This window comes from Synchiropus splendidus, chromosome 12 (genome assembly GCF_027744825.2).
Source record: "Synchiropus splendidus isolate RoL2022-P1 chromosome 12, RoL_Sspl_1.0, whole genome shotgun sequence".
Lineage (NCBI taxonomy): Eukaryota > Metazoa > Chordata > Actinopteri > Syngnathiformes > Callionymidae > Synchiropus > Synchiropus splendidus.
Window position 1 is genome coordinate 1,911,834 of NC_071345.1, and position 15,713 is coordinate 1,927,546.

The 15,713-nt window shown below is 53.9% G+C and overlaps 1 protein-coding gene and 1 pseudogene across 1 annotated transcript; one reads left to right on the forward strand and one right to left on the reverse strand.

Moving 5' to 3' along the window:
• Nucleotides 1–144: 144 nt before the first annotated feature.
• On the reverse strand, nucleotides 145–4,463 carry LOC128768579 (cytochrome P450 2K3-like; annotated as a pseudogene).
• Nucleotides 4,146–15,477, forward strand: asap2b (ArfGAP with SH3 domain, ankyrin repeat and PH domain 2b). The gene is made up of 29 exons (XM_053881899.1): nucleotides 4,146–4,799; nucleotides 6,459–6,531; nucleotides 6,952–7,097; nucleotides 7,158–7,232; nucleotides 7,292–7,341; nucleotides 7,402–7,531; nucleotides 7,597–7,682; nucleotides 7,743–7,818; nucleotides 8,118–8,204; nucleotides 8,454–8,554; nucleotides 8,660–8,729; nucleotides 8,852–8,947; nucleotides 9,987–10,074; nucleotides 10,137–10,185; nucleotides 10,267–10,433; nucleotides 10,494–10,627; nucleotides 10,716–10,804; nucleotides 10,870–11,059; nucleotides 11,218–11,303; nucleotides 11,599–11,714; nucleotides 12,758–12,825; nucleotides 12,897–13,004; nucleotides 13,070–13,271; nucleotides 13,333–13,437; nucleotides 13,528–13,744; nucleotides 13,806–13,861; nucleotides 14,104–14,171; nucleotides 14,242–14,361; nucleotides 14,432–15,477. The coding sequence occupies exons 1-29, from the start codon at nucleotides 4,674–4,676 to the stop codon at nucleotides 14,504–14,506; spliced, it is 3,054 nt and encodes a 1,017-aa protein (XP_053737874.1). The 5' UTR covers nucleotides 4,146–4,673; the 3' UTR covers nucleotides 14,507–15,477.
• The last annotated feature ends 236 nt before the right edge of the window (nucleotides 15,478–15,713 follow it).

Genomic DNA, 15,713 nt, shown 5'->3' on the forward strand with positions numbered 1-15,713 from the left:
CTGCTCCTCCTGTCTCCCTGCTCCTCCTGTCTCTCTGTTCCTCCTGTCTCTCTGCTCCTCTTGTCTCCCAGCTCCTCCCGTCTCTCTCTGTTCCTCCTGTCTCTCTCTCTGCTCCTCCTGTCTCTCTGTTCCTCCTGTCTCCTGTGGAACTCGGCCTGGTTGGCAGACAGTTTCCCAATCAGTGGGAAGAAGTCCAGGAGCTGAAGAGTGAAGCCAGCTGAGTGAGACAGCACCTGTCCGGCCGCCACAAGGAACAACTCACTTGTATGGACGGCGTCCCCGCCATCTGGATGTTCTGGCTGAGGTGGTTCATCACGGCGGGTCGTCGTACTCGAACCTCCTGCCGTAGACCATTTAGCAAATGATGTTGGACCCGCCATAGTTGATGGGTTGGGTGTTGTCGAAGGGTTCTTCTGCGAAGGAGCACGCGACGTGCCGTGTGACAAGAGTCAGGTGGCCAGGGAGACGCAAGCTCCTGAAGACCCGGACCAGGTTCTAACACTCCTCCACGATCTTGTCCTCGCATGCCTTCCAACCCATGCCGAAGTCTCGCAGGTTGGCCAGAGCGAAGCGCCGCATTTCTTGGCACGAGTCCCCGTTCGACCACACCACGCCTGCGAGGGGGACAAGACTCGGTCACGAGGGTGAAGGTCTGGAGACCAGCAGCATGCGCGTCACATGACGCGTCAGGTGCCACCTGCTGGGCAGTCACGACACCACGTCTGTGTTCTGACCGTGGCCTCAGTTGGTCTCCATCCCCACCGTGATCGGGTCTCTCTCTCCAAACTCCTCCGCGTGCGCCACCAGCACCTCCTTCACCGTCTGGTACCCGGCTAGAACCACCACCTTCCAAAGTGGACAGTAAAGACGGAACCAAACTGGCGGGAAAACTGGAAGCAGCAGCAGAAGACCGTGGAGTCAAGACATGAGCAGAACCGTCCGTGGGCGGCCCACTGTTCCTCGGCGTGGAGGAAGAGGAGGGGAAGGAACAAGAGGAGGAAGAGGAGGAGGAGCTACTCTTGTGTTGCTCCTGGTGAACCGTGTCGCTCCTGCTCCACCCACTTCCACGTGAAAAACGCTGAGTCTGAGACTGAAGTCTGGACCCCACAGGAGGCTCTTCCTGCAGTGGCCTGCGGGTGGCGCTGCCCACTTCCTGGCCAATCATTGACAGAAAAGAACTAGTCTCCTCAGGAGGAGGCCAGTCTCCAGGCTCGGAGTCAGCTGACTCCCACCAACGCTGCCCTCGACCGACCGAACCGGAAATGGGTGAAGGTTTAACACCGATAAGGAAATGCACCTCCCGTTTTTTCAATATGGGAGTGTGTTTGTGTGTGAGAGAGTGTGGATGTGAGAGAGAGAGTGTGTGTGTGTGTGAGAGAGTGTGGATGTGAGAGAGAGAGTGTGAGTGAGTGTCAGACAGAGAGTGTGAGTGTATGTGAGAGAGAGAGAGTGTGTGAGTGTCAGAGAAAGTGTGTGTAAGTGAAACATGTGTGTGTGAGAGTGTGTGTGTATGTGTGTGAGAGAGTGAGTGTGTTTGAGAGAGAGAGAGAGAGTGAAACATGTATGCGTGTGCTTGTTTATAATGCCTCGTGGGGACCAAATCTTGACAAAACACTGTCCTCGTGGGGACCTTTTGCTAGTCCCCACAGGTCCAAACCTCAATTTGAGGATGAAGACTTCAAAGTAACTGGGTGATTCTAACTGGGTTCCAGTCTGGTTCAGAGTCCTGGTTCAGGTGAGCCACGTGTTTTGCAAGGTTAGGTTTAGGGGAAGAGGCTGGGGAAAGGGTGATGGCCAGGAGAAACCTCACAGTGTCCCCACAGGGATAGCAATACAAACACGTATGTGTGTGAGGCTACACGTATCGTTATCCTTGTGAGGAGGAAAAGAATTCCAGGAAACACATCTACTAATGATGTATGTGTGTGTGTGTGTGTGTGTGTTTGCGTATCAATGATTTATCAAAGGTTTTGATTTGCCTCCATCTACGTGTCTGTTTCCTTCCAAGTCAGGGACAAAGGTCAATGTGTGTGGACCGTCACCAGTGGGAGGTTTGGGGTTTGAACATCTGTGAGAACCAGCGACACCCAGTGGTTCAAGTCCAGCACTGCAGTCATGTGACTCACCTCTGCTGGTGAAGGAAGTCACCGGTTCAGAGGCTCAGCTATGAGGTTATGCAGGGACTGGTGGACAGACAGACAGACCACTTTGTTCATGCCTTTGGCCAAACACACGTGACACTAGTGCCAAGTTGAAACACTAAATATGCCTTGGAAATCACCATGAATACAAATATAAAAGACTTTACATCCATACGGACATGTACACGTCCACAGGCATGTGCATACAACACGGCTTCAAATATGGATGTGAAGAGTCATGACGTTTCTGATGTGGCACTAAGCTAGCATGTAGACAGTAGCTGGGCTAAGCTAGCATGTAGACAGTAGCTGGGCTAAGCTACCATGTAGACAGTTGATGGGCTAAGCTAGCATGTAGACAGTAGCTGTACTAAGCTTGCACGTAGACAGTACCTGGGCTAAGCTAGCACGTAGACAGTAGCTGGGCTAAGCTAGTATGCAGACAGTTGATGGGCTAAGCTAGCATGTAGACAGTAGCTGTACTAAGCTTGCACGTAGACAGTACCTGGGCTAAGCTAGCACGTAGACAGTACCTGGGCTAAGCTAGCACGTAGACAGTAGCTGGGCTAAGCTAGCATGCAGACAGTTGATGGGCTAAGCTAGCATGCAGACAGTACCTGAGCTAAGCTAGCATGCAGACAGTAGCTGGGCTAAGCTAGCATGTAGACAGTAGCTGTACTAAGCTTGCACGTAGACAGTACCTGGGCTAAGCTAGCACGTAGACAGTAGCTGGGCTAAGCTAGCATGCAGACAGTTGATGGGCTAAGCTAGCATGCAGACAGTAGCTGAACTAAGCCTGTACGTAGACAGTAGCTGGGCTAAGCTAGCATGCAGACAGTAGCTGAACTAAGCTAGCATGTAGACAGTAGCTGAACTAAGCTAGCATGTAGACAGTAGCTGGGCTAAGCTAGCATGTAGACAGTAGCTGGGCTAAGCTAGCATGCAGACAGTAGCTGGGCTAAGCTAGCATGCAGACAGTAGATGTACTAAGCTAGCATGTAGACAGTTGATGGGCTAAACTAGCATGTAGACAGTAGCAGTACTAAGCTAGCATGTAGACAGTAGCTGGACTAAGCTAGCATGCAGACAGTAGCTGAACTAAGCTAGCATGTAGACAGTAGCTGGACTAAGCTAGCATGCAGACAGTAGCTGAACTAAGCTAGCATGTAGACAGTAGCTGAACTAAGCTAGCATGTAGACAGTAGCTGGACTAAGCTAGCATGTAGACAGTAGCTGGACTAAGCTAGCATGTAGACAGTAGCTGGACTAAGCTAGCATGCAGACAGTAGCTGAACTAAGCTAGCATGCAGACAGTAGCTGAACTAAGCTAGCATGTAGACAGTAGCTGAACTAAGCTAGCATGTAGACAGTAGCTGGACTACTGTGATAGACAACAGAGTCTCCAGAATGTAGAATTTTATTCAGAAAGTTGCGAGCTTAATCCCAGGAAGCGTGTTGAGGATGGTGACGTCTCCGTGACGGTGATGGCGTTGAACCATGGCTGGCTGATTCTGGAGCTCTGCTGTGAAACTAGTGCATCAGTCAGCACCATCACTGTCTCCACAGCTCAGTAGAACAGTGTGAAGCGGCTCCTCGCTGCCTGTCAGCTGCCACTGCTCTTCCTCTACGCTCAGAGGAAGCAGAAGGACTGAAGATCTCACGCGCCACTCCTGGTCACGGAGGGGAACTACTCGTGTGCGCTCCATGGAACCGCAGAGTTCTCCCGGTTGTGGCGCAGATACGATGCAGAAATCCACGTCTGAAGAGGACGATCATCACCGGTGGATATGACATCATTCCCTGATGGGAACCTGGATGTGAAGTGTGACTGCGACTCGCAGAAAATATTGTTTTAAATCATCCGCTCTTCCGTGTCACACGCGGAATGCTGAGGGGGCGGGGCGAAGAAGAACCGACCAATAGTAAATGCACTTGCTTGGAATTCAGCGATGGATTCATGTGCTTTTTCCATCTTTCATCGTTGTACAGACAAGTCCGCTCTGCGTCTGTTGGGGGCGCTCACACACTGGAGGCGAAACTGCAATGGACACGCACGTTGACGGCCATCGTTCTATCTTCTGTGCGTTCACCTTAGCATAAACATCAACGAATGAGTCCAGGTGGTCCTCAAACTCGGACTGTTTGCGGATCAACTTTGACTCTTGGTGGGTCGCAAGGTAAGTTGCGCAGATCTGACTTGGATGAGCCGCGAGTCTCACCGGCCCCAGGTGAGCGTGAGCGTCGCTTTCTCCCTGACTCTGTGGCTCTGGCTGGAGTGGGCGCGTCCAGTTCGTCGACAACCCCCTCGCTTGCTCTGCGCATGCGCCCGGTCGCGGGTTCGGCAGGTAGTGGAGATCCTGGAGCGCAGCGCTGCCTCCTTCCTTCCACTGGCGCTACCTGAGTTATGGACTGGACCCAGGGGAGTGGAGCACGAGCGTGAGGCGGTAGTTTGCGCGGTTCTTCCGGGTTCTGACCCACCTGCTGCCGGTTCGATTCTCGGTTGCCTGGAGCGTTGGACAGTCAAGGTCCACCATGCCGGAGTTTATCAGCGTGGCGGACTTCGTGTCGGAGACCAACGAGGACTACCGCGCCCCGACCACCTCCAGCTTCACCACCCGGATGGGCCACTGCCGGAACACCGTGTGCGCCCTGGAGGAGGTCAGTGCCGGTCCACCGCCCCGGACCACAACCTGCACTTCACTTTTTCTCTTCTGGTCGGACGGTTAGCACTTTTACTGTCGGATTCAGGACTTGGCAGTGAAAACGCTTGTTTCTTTGTGGTTTCTGCATAGTTTACTTTGAGACTTTGTCCAACTGAGAAAGAGGAAGACTCACTTCCTCTGGTGCAACTGATGATGAGGATGATGAAGGTCCGAGCTTTATTTCCTGCTCTGTTATATCCAGAAGGTTCCTCTTTCAGCTGATGATGAAAACTAGGTGGCGCTAGACTGACTTCAGAGGCTGCTGGTTCAGAACCTGCGGAACTCACTGAGTTGCTGATGTATCACTCATACGACTCACCATGACGACACAGATGTGTCACGCCGACTGGTCACCATGACGACACAGATGTGTCACGCAGACCGGTCACCATGACGACACAGATGTGTCACGCAGACCGGTCACCATGACCACACAGATGTGTCAGGCAGACCGGTCACCATGACCACACAGATGTGTCACGCAGACCGGTCACCATGACGACACAGATGTGTGACGCAGACCGGTCACCATGACCACACAGATGTGTCACACAGACCGGTCACCATGACGACACGGATGTGTCACTCACACCGGTCACCATGACCACACGGATGTGTCACACAGACCGGTCACCATGACCACACAGATGTGTCACACAGACCGGTCACCATGACGACACGGATGTGTCACGCAGACCGGTCACCATGACCACACGGATGTGTCACGCAGACCGGTCACCATGACCACACGGATGTGTCACGCAGACCGGTCACCATGACCACACGGATGTGTCACGCAGACCGGTCACCATGACCACACAGATGTGTCACGCAGACCGGTCACCATGACGACACAGATGTGTGACGCAGACCGGTCACCATGACCACACAGATGTGTCACTCACACCGGTCACCATGACGACACAGATGTGTCACACCAGTCACCATGACGATGCAGGTGTCTCTCTCACACCTGGCACCAGGGTTGAGCGATAATAGAATTGCATGATAAAAAAAGTATCATTCGAGTGCATCAATTCGTCGTGGCTCTTGAGAAGCTTGGTGGTGGCTGGTGGAAGGTGTGGTGGAGGTGTTTCCGGCAAGTTCATCGTCCGTTGCCATAGCGGTGGGAGAATGTGGTGGATGAGGGGAGCAGTTTTGCTGTTGAGCTCATCTAAGTCACACACAGGCTGGAAGTGAACCAGTGACCTGGTGCCTTGGCTGAGACTGAGACATCTCCAAGTGTCACTCTGCAGCGGGTGGCGCCGCAGGGCACCAGCAGACCTCGGCGTGCCGCCGTCCGTGCACGGCGTCACATGCCAGTCCAACCATTACTGGTGTACGACGTCACCATGACAACAGCGACGTGACCTGGCTGGTCATGCGCCGCAGCGAGCGACTGATCTCAGACACCCAATGATGGCGGCGGCGCCTCCTGCTGTGAGGCCCGGGGCCACGGCGAGGCTCACAGGTCTGGACGAGCCCCGGCCTGATGCCACTCCTCACTTTTCTTTTGTCTTGAGCACCACCTCGGTCTCAGTCAGCCGGGGGGAACTGCAGGGGCCCGGGCACATGCACCGCTGTTTGGCTGACTGAAGCTCCGCCCCCTCCTCAGATTCTGGACGTGGATCGCTCGGTCCTCAGCAAGATCAAGAAGGCGGTCAAGTCCATCCACACGACGGGTCTGGGTAAGTGAGTCCGGGGTGAGGGGGGTAGGGGAGAGTGTTGAACTGAGTGGAAGATGGATCTCACATACCTGACATAGCAGCCGTGTCTCAACATGCAGAGCAGAACACACACACACATGCACACGCTCGTCTCTCTATCCTTGTGGGGACCATCACCCTGTCCCCAACCCTCCCACCCCCAAACACATGGCTCACCTGAATCAGGATTCTGGACCAAACTGGAAGTTTTAACCTTGTGGGGTCCAGCATAAGCTCCCAAAATGTCCTCACAAGTAGGTGTGTTTCCAAGAATTGGTCCCCACAAGATGAACTAACTCCATCTCACACACACACACACACACACACACACACACACACACACACACACACACACACACACACACAGGCATGCAGGCATGCGCTGACTGTGCCTCTGCCCAGCTCATGTGGAGAGTGAGGATCAGTACGTTCAGTCAATGGAGCGGCTCGGAGACAACTGTGTGTGTCGGGACGACGCAGAGGTCGGAGCCGCCTTCCTAAAGTTCGCCGTCTTCACCAAAGAGCTGACGGCGCTTTTCAAGAACCTGGTGAGGAGGAAGAGTGGGGGGTGAGGTGGGGGACGAGCTCACCGGCTCTTCCTTCCACAGATGCAGAACATGAACAACATCATCACCTTCCCTCTGGACACGCTGCTGAAGGGGGACCTGAAGGGAGTGAAAGGGGTCAGTGACGTGGACAGGCTCCGCCCCCTGACGCCAGTCTAACCCTCTGTCTCCTCCAGGACTTGAAGAAGCCGTTCGATAAGTCTTGGAAGGATTACGAGGCCAAGCTGTAAGTAACTTTCACTCACTATTCTGTGAGGTCACTTCCTGTGACCTTTGACCTCTCCAGAGCTAAGATCGAGAAGGAGAAGCGCGAGCACGCCAAGCAGCACGGGATGATCCGCACCGAGTTCAGAGGCGGCGAGATCGCAGAGGAGATGGAGAAGGAGCGACGGATGTTCCAGCTGCAGATGTGTGAGGTAAGAGGTCGCCTGAGGTCATGGGTCACACCACGGCCTTAACCAACCCCCTCCCCCTTTCCCAGTACCTGCTGAAGGTCAACGAGATCAAGGTGAAGAAGGGTGTGGACCTGCTGCAGAACCTGGTCAAGTTCTTCCACGCGCAGAACAAGTGGGTCACCCCTCCTCACCAAGCGTCTCAGCCGACCTCTGACCCACTCTGGTTGCACAGTTTCTTCCAGGACGGACTGAAGGCCGCTGAGAGTCTCAGACCCTCGGTGGAGAAACTGGCTGCAGATCTGAACACGGTGAGAGAACGAGAACCTCCGGGCTCATGAGAGGGACGGACTGGGTGCAGGTTCAGGCCAGACCTTCTGACCGGCTGCATCCAGACCTGCTCCTCAGAAGGTCCTGCTCAACACGATCTTGGTTGGTTCCACCTCCCCGTGTTGGCTGGGTGTTGCTCCTCAGAAGGTCTGGGTGTCTGGGTCAGTTGGTCTGTCGTGTGCTTTCACACCTTACTCGACCTGATGATGTCATCGGCAGGCAGGTCCTTCGATTGGGCGGGGACAGACGTGAGATGACAACAGTATGTGTTTGTCACCAGATCAAACAGGCGCAGGACGGCGAGAGGAAACAGCTGACTCAGCTCCGGGATGTCCTGAAGGCGTCGCTGCATGTGGACGGCAAAGAAGTGAGTGACGCAACAGCCTCACCTGCACGCTCTGTCCCCGTCCCTCGTCTGTGACCCTGGTCCATGTCCCCTTCCCTGGTCTGTGACCCCGGTCCATGTCCACTGTCGTGGTCCCTGCCCCCTTCCCCGTCTCTGGTCCCTTTCCCTGGTCTGTGACCCTGGTACCTAGTCCATGTCCCCTTCCCCGATCCGTTTTGTTTTTCTGCTTTGCCTCTGTGCAAATGTGTCATGCTGTGGCTGTGTGAGCAGGACGGCCCTGTGAGGTCCGGTGGCTACAGCCTGCACCAGCTGCAGGGCGACAAGGCGCACGGAACGGAGCGCTCTGGCCTGCTGTCCAAGAAGAGTGAGGGGTGAGTCGCCCGCTCACCTGCGGAGGGTCATGACTGCTCTGTGTGTCCTGGTGTTGGGTTGGCGGCCTCTGCCAGTGTTTGACCTCTGACCCTCGTGTGTCACAGACTTAGGAAGGTTTGGCAGAAGAGGAAGTGCTCTGTGAAAAACGGCTTCCTGACCATCAGCCACGGCACGGTGAGCTCCCGACGCTTGGTCCTTCTCTGTCATAGCTCCGTCCACGTCTGTCCTCTCACTGGGGACCAGCTCGCTCTTGTAGCTTTAGGGCCTTATTTTATCTTTTTTTTTTTTTTTTTAAGTATATCAATGACGAGGCAAACGACCAATCAGGACAGAGCAAGAGGAGGAGGAGGAGGAGCTTAAGGAGGAGGAGGAGGAGGAGGACAGACAGAAGGGTGATGAAGGTTCCCGTAGATCGTCTGCACTGTTTGGATTTCTTCCCAGACATTGCTCATGAGAAGCTAACCAGGCGAAGCTAGCTGCTCAGTACACCAGGCCTCCTGGTCCAGTGGCCGAGCAGATACAGGCATGTCGCGTTTCAAATCAGAGGCTTTAAGGTGCTCGTGACTGAGCGCGTTCATGAGCTCGTCTCACAGGTGAGAACTCGTCCTCTGTCGCTCTAAAGAAGGTCAGAGCCAAGTCGTATCGTTTGCCCACTAAACGGCCTCAAAGAACCCGAGGTTTGGCAAAAATAGAAAAGTCAGAGTGAGCAATGAAGCTGGTTGGAGTGGAGCAGAGCAGTCGAAATCCAGTCATGTTCCAGTTTCTAAACTGCGATTGTGGCCAAACGGGGCGCAGAAACATGAAAATCTCCAGTTTTGTCGTCACAATTGTCCTCTCTCATAAAATGTGCTCAGAATTACTGTAGCACTTTCAGAATTTGAGTCGAAAATGCGCGGCAACCACGGATTCGGCTCCATTGAAAATGCATTGGAGCTCAGTGACTGCTGCTCAAAAACCAAAGAAAGTGACTCGTTTTCAACTCGCCATCCTGGCCAAACCGTCGACTGTAGACACATGAAATTCGGCTCAGTTAGAGACAAAAGCCTCTACGATAGAGCCGTTTGTTCGGGAAGTAGGTAACTCGGTCTGAAGCACAATGATTCAGCGCTCTTCAGCTGCACAGGAGCCGGAGTGTTGCAGCGGCGACAGAGCTGCAGAGCAGGGGAAAGGTCACGGACTGCAGACACAGACACTGGGGCATGTCTTGATCTTGGTCTTTTGACCTAGAGATGCCGTTCAAAGCTTAAAATGTAGCTGCAGACCTCCACTGAGAGCATGTGCAGCGCGGTGGTGCATTCATGAGCGCATGCATCCCAGTGTCCAGCTCTGGGCTCTGATGACTCGGCTGCCACGATGCGACTGGCTGAGTGGGGTCAGACGGGCGGAGAGAGAGAGAGAGACAGAGCCGTCTGATGTCATGTCTGTGTCCAGGCCAACAGACCTCCAGCCAAACTCAACCTGCTGACCTGTCAGGTGAAGAGGAACCCTGAGGAGAAGAGAAGCTTTGACTTGTTCTCACGTGAGTTGGTGCAGAGACTCGGGTCCGCAGGTGCCGGTGATAACATCGTGGTCTTCTCTCAGACGACAGGACCTACCACTTCCAGGCCGAGGACGAGGCCGACTGTCAGATGTGAGTGTGCCGGAGAAGTGGGCTGGGCGGCTGGACGCTTCCTGCCTCTAATGGGCTGCTGCTTCTGTGTCCGGTCCTCAGCTGGATCTCCGTCCTGCAGAACAGCAAAGACGAAGCGCTGAGCAAGGCCTTCCAGGGCGAGCAGGACGAGGGTGAGCACAACATCGTGCAGGAGCTGACACGGGCCATCGTGGACGAGGTCAAGAGGATGAGCGGGAACCAGGAGTGCTGCGACTGTGGTGCCCCAGGTCAGAGGGCGGTAGGGTTCTGCTGTGGGGCCGCCGCTGACTGATGCCTCTGCCCTGCAGGTCCCACCTGGTTGTCCACCAACCTTGGGGTTCTGATCTGCATCGAGTGCTCGGGAATCCACCGGGAGATCGGAGTCCACTACTCACGGATCCAGAGCCTGGACCTGGATGTTCTGGGTACCTCAGAGCTGCTGGTGAGTTGAACGGGTCGAGTCGGAGCCGAACCCAGGCCCCAGGAGCCGAACCCAGGCCCCAGGAGCCTCACATGATGTCACCTTTCAGCTGGCGAAGAACGTGGGGAACTTCTGCTTCAACCAGATCATGGAGGCAGACCTGCAGGGAGTCAGCAAGCCGGTACCAGGCAGCGACATGTGCGTGAGCGCTTCTGCTGGCCGGCGCTGTGTGCTCAGCCCTGACGAGGGCCGTCTGCTTCCAGGGGCACCAGGAAGGACTTCATCACAGCCAAGTACACTGAGAAACGCTTCGTGCGCCGTCTCTGCCCCGACGCCGAGTCCAGGCTGCAGGTTCTGTACCAGGCCGTCCGGACCAAGGACATCCTGTCACTCATCCAGGTCTATGCGGAGGGAGCGGACCTGATGGAGGCGGCCCCTCAGCCCAACGAGCATGTAGGACACGGGGGAGGCCCGAGGGTCCCGATCATACTCAACACTGTGTGTGTGTGTGTGTGTGTGTGTGTGTGTGTGTGTGTGTGTGTGTGTGTGTGTGTGTGTGTGTGTGTGTGTGTGTGTGTGTGTGTGTGTGTGTGTGTGTGTGTGTGTGTCAGGAGCCCGGTGAGACAGTCCTCCACCTCGCCGTCCGGATGGTGGATCGAAACTCTCTGCACATTGTTGACTTCCTGGCTCAGAACAGGTGAGCACGCTTGTGTGTGTCTCTCTCACGCTCACATGCTCCTGGCCGTCACCCTTTCCCCAGCCTCTCCCCCTGGACCCTCCAAAACACGTGGCTCACCTGGACCAGGACTGGAACCAGACCGGAGCCCAGTTAGTTTGAAGTCTTTGCCCTCAAACTGAGGCTGAACCTTGTGGGGTCTGGCAATGGGGCCCCATCCAGGGGATGTTGTCCCCTGAAATGGAACCTCACTGGGATAGAGCCGCTTGAACACACACACACTCGTACACAGTGACGGCCTTTGTGTGTGCTTCAGTGTGGACCTGGACCGGCAGACGGCTAGAGGAAGCTCCGCCCTCCACTACTGCTGTCTGACCGACAACAGCGAGTGCCTGAAGCTGCTGCTGAGAGGACGAGCCTCCGTCTCCATCGGTGAGTGACATCTCGCCGCTCCGCTCTCGGGAGTGGTTGGAGCCATCACTGGGAAACGTCAACGTTTGTGCCACCAAGTGTGGAGCTGGTCACGTGACAGCTGGTTTGGTGGCAAAGCTCTTGTGTTTCCCACTGCCTTGGTTTGTTCTGTTCAAAACAACTGGAAAAGTGGTGCCCTTTATTTGTCCCTCATTTGGATGCCATTTTCAGGAAATGCGTGAAATGGGACGAGGAACAAGTGATTCGCTTTTTTGAAGTGATCGGATCAGTGCCTGGATCGAGGAATTGTTTACTGGCTGAGTTTTGTGCTCTCTTTTCGTTCTTCGTGTCGGCCATTTTGTTTAGATTTTTGGCGCGCTACTCCTCCCAGAGCTTTCGCCGTAGAGACGCGGCTCCAAAGCCAAAGCATGTGGTCTGACCAGGAATCACCTGCTATGACTTTTCTTGGACCCAGGTGCCAGAGTTCCTGAGATATTCCAGGTTTTGTGACCAGTGTTTCCTATTGAAAATGAGTGGGAAGAGGATTCACCACTTCAGAAATTTGCCTCTACTTCAATGGCTCACAGCTCCCCCAAAGTTTGGCCTAGAAACTCAGCGAAATGCTCAAAACACAGCAGCACTCGTCCTCTGTTGCCCTTAAAGCCAAGTCATATTGTTTGCCCACAAATCGGCCTCAAAGACCCCGAGTTTGGCAAAAATCAAAAAGTTAGAGTGAGCAATCCAGCTGGTTAGAATGGAGCAGAGCAGTCGAAATCTGGTCATGTTCCAGTTTCTAAACTGCGATTGTATGGCCAAACCGTCGACTGTAGACACATGAAATCTGGCTCAGTTAGAGATGACAGCATCTGGATTCTCACGGTGTGCTCGGTTTTTCGACATCCAAACGTAGCCGCAGTCCTCCACTGACAGCATGTGCCGTGCAGTGGCACGCGGTGCATCTGGTCATCTGGTCTGTTTTATTCTGGTGTTCTTTTGGTTCCACATTGTGTTTGTGACCAAGAGGCTGAACCTCTGCTCCAGCTGCTGTCGATTTGTCGCCATAGTGAACGAGGCAGGAGAGACTCCACTGGACATTGCAAAGCGCCTGCGACACTCTGCGTGCGAAGAGCTGGTGAGCAGCTAACGCTAACCTTAGCATGAGCAGACTGTCTTTGCTGACTGTGCCTGACTGTGGGGGTGCAGTTGACTCAGGCACAAACCGGGAAGTTCAACGTCCACGTGCACGTGGAGTACGAGTGGCGTCTGCAGAACTCCGACCTGGACGAGAGCGAGGATGAGATGGAGGACAAGGTGATCAGGTGACACCCGTGTGAGACCGTCGCCACTCACTGCACACGTGTGTGTGTGTGTGACAGCCCATCCCTCAGCGGCGCGAGGAACGCCCAGTTAGCTGCTTCGTGCCGGGCAGCAGCCCAGCTCTGGGGGCTCTGGCCCGGGACAAGCAGCGGCCCCAGGTCCCCAGCATGATGGTCAGCAATGAAACATACGGCGCCTTTTTGGACCTGCACCTGCCCGCCGGACCGACCCCCCCGCTCCCACCCCGGGACCCTGGCAGGGGTGAGTCCAGTTGCTTGCTTCATTCATGGCTTCACTGACTGACTGACAGTTGACTCAGCAGGATCAGGAACAAACAAGCCAGTTGCCATGGAGACAGTTGGAAGACAGCGCTCGTCCTCGGACCCCCCGAACCCACACACACCTGAGAGGAATATGTCCATGTATGGTCAGTGTCTCTCTGTGGCTGCAGCGTGCACGTGGCCCCGCCCCCCGTGGCTCCCACGTTCAGTGACTCAGACTCCTGGTCTCCTCTCAGTGCTACCAGCCGCTCCTCCTCCTCCCCCCCCTCCTCCGCTCAGCAAGCGCTCCAGCATGTTGGACATCAAGACCATGTCTGCCCGAAACTGTCCTCTGCCTCCACTGCCCTCAGCACCCTCTAGTGTCCCTGCTCCTCCAGCGGTTCCCCCTCCTCCGCCTCCACACATGGCCCCGCCACGCCCGCCTCCGGTCCCCACCCACCAGAGCATCTGCAGGTGGGTCTGTTCTTCCTGTCGGACCCTGAGCTGGACCCAACTGCTCTGTGTTTCCCTTCAGGTCAGAGTTCAATCCTCCACTCAGACCTTCTGTGAGGACCAGATCTGTGAACCAAGGTGACGCACACACACACAGTTGCCTCTCCCCTAGCCATCACCCTTTCCCCAGCCTCCCCCCCTGAACACATGACTCACCTGAACCAGGGCTCTGGACCAGACTGGAGCCCAGTTAGTTTGAACATTCAGACCTTGAACCTTGTGGGACCCAGAGCCCAAAGGTCCCCACAAAGGACCTGCATGAGGGTCACTAGATGATCCTCCAGACACACAGGTGACAAACTCCAGTTGGTTCTCCTCAGGTCCTCAGTCCAGGTCTCCTACCAGCACCTCGAGTCCGCCCACACCAAAACCACGAACCGCCGTCAGCGTAAGTACAGCGGGGTCAGAGGTCACCCTGCCACAGCCGTGTGAGAGTCACGCCGCTACTGTCCATGTAGATGCAGAAGCCCAAGCGGGTCAGAACCATCTACAAGTGTTCTGCTGACCATCCGGATGAGCTGACCTTCGAGGAGGGGGAGGTCATCGTGGTGGAGGGGGAGGAGGACAGCGAGTGGTGGGTGAGTGTCGGCGCCACCTGCTGGCCGGGCCTGCGTGTCTCGTGTCTTGACTTGGCTGCTGGTGTTCCAGATAGGACACATTGAGGGGAACCCCAGCCGACGAGGCGTGTTCCCCGTGACCTTCGTCCACTTCATCACTGACTGATGCCTCTCTGCCGCCACCTGCTGGAGGTCACGGGCACCAAGCCCCACCGTTTCCAGGGTTACCTCTGTGGTCAGCTGAAATAAAGCTGTAGTTTCATTCCTGATGTGTGAGGCTTGGTTTTATCAACATGGACTCGGGTCGTCGACAGGGTCAGAGTATGAAACACACGCGAGTCAAGCGTGTCACTGCCCTATTTGCTTCTTCATCCCGGTTTGCTTCCAGGGCTCAGTTTTATGACGTCATTTCCTGTCCGCATGCGCACATTGGAATTTCAAGACGTAAATTCCTGTCCACATGCGCACATGGGTGCAGCTGCTTGACACATAAATTAGAATAAAATTAGCAACGTCATTGCGCCACGCCTCACTACACACTCGTATTTCATCAAGAGAAGCAGAATTTGAATTACTAAAGTACTACGCCGACGCATTAACTGTATTTTAACCTTATTTTAAATATATCACATTTGACCTGTATTCAACAATTCGGATATTTTAACAAGATTTCAGATAAAATAATTGATCTTTCTGTGCAATTTGCACGCAGTTTTCTATCTTGCCTACGATGTTTTGTATATAAAATAAGTTTAGTCATTTATAAATAATGTTGGTGTGTTTTCATGTTTTGTTAATAAAATGTAATCCTCAGAAAAGTTGTGATTCAATGAAAAAGACGTTTGTCCTGTTGTTTATTTGGTTGCAATAAACCAAATTAACCACTGAGACCTCGTAGGCAAGATAGAAAACGGCGTGCAAATTGCACAGAAAGATCCAATTATTTTATCTGAAATCTGTGACAATCAGTGATGTTTGTAAAATGACCACTAGGTGTCGATAGAGAAAAAGAAATAAACAAGAAGAAGGACTAACAGGCTATAAGATGAACAAATAAACAAGGTGACCATCACAAAAGTTTCCTTTGGACGATTCATCAAACAAAACAAAATCTTGTTAAAATATCCGAATTGTTGAATACAAGTCAAATGTAGTGATATATATAAAATAAGTTTAAAATACAGTTAATGCGTCGGCGTAGTACTTTAGTAATTCAAATTCTGCTTCTCTTGATGAAATACGAGTGTGTAGTGAGGCGTGGCGCAATGACGTTGCTAATTTTATTCTAATTTATGTGTCAAGCAGCTGCACCCATGTGCGCATGTGGACAGGAAATTACGTCTTGAAATTCCAATGTGCGCATGCGGCCAGGA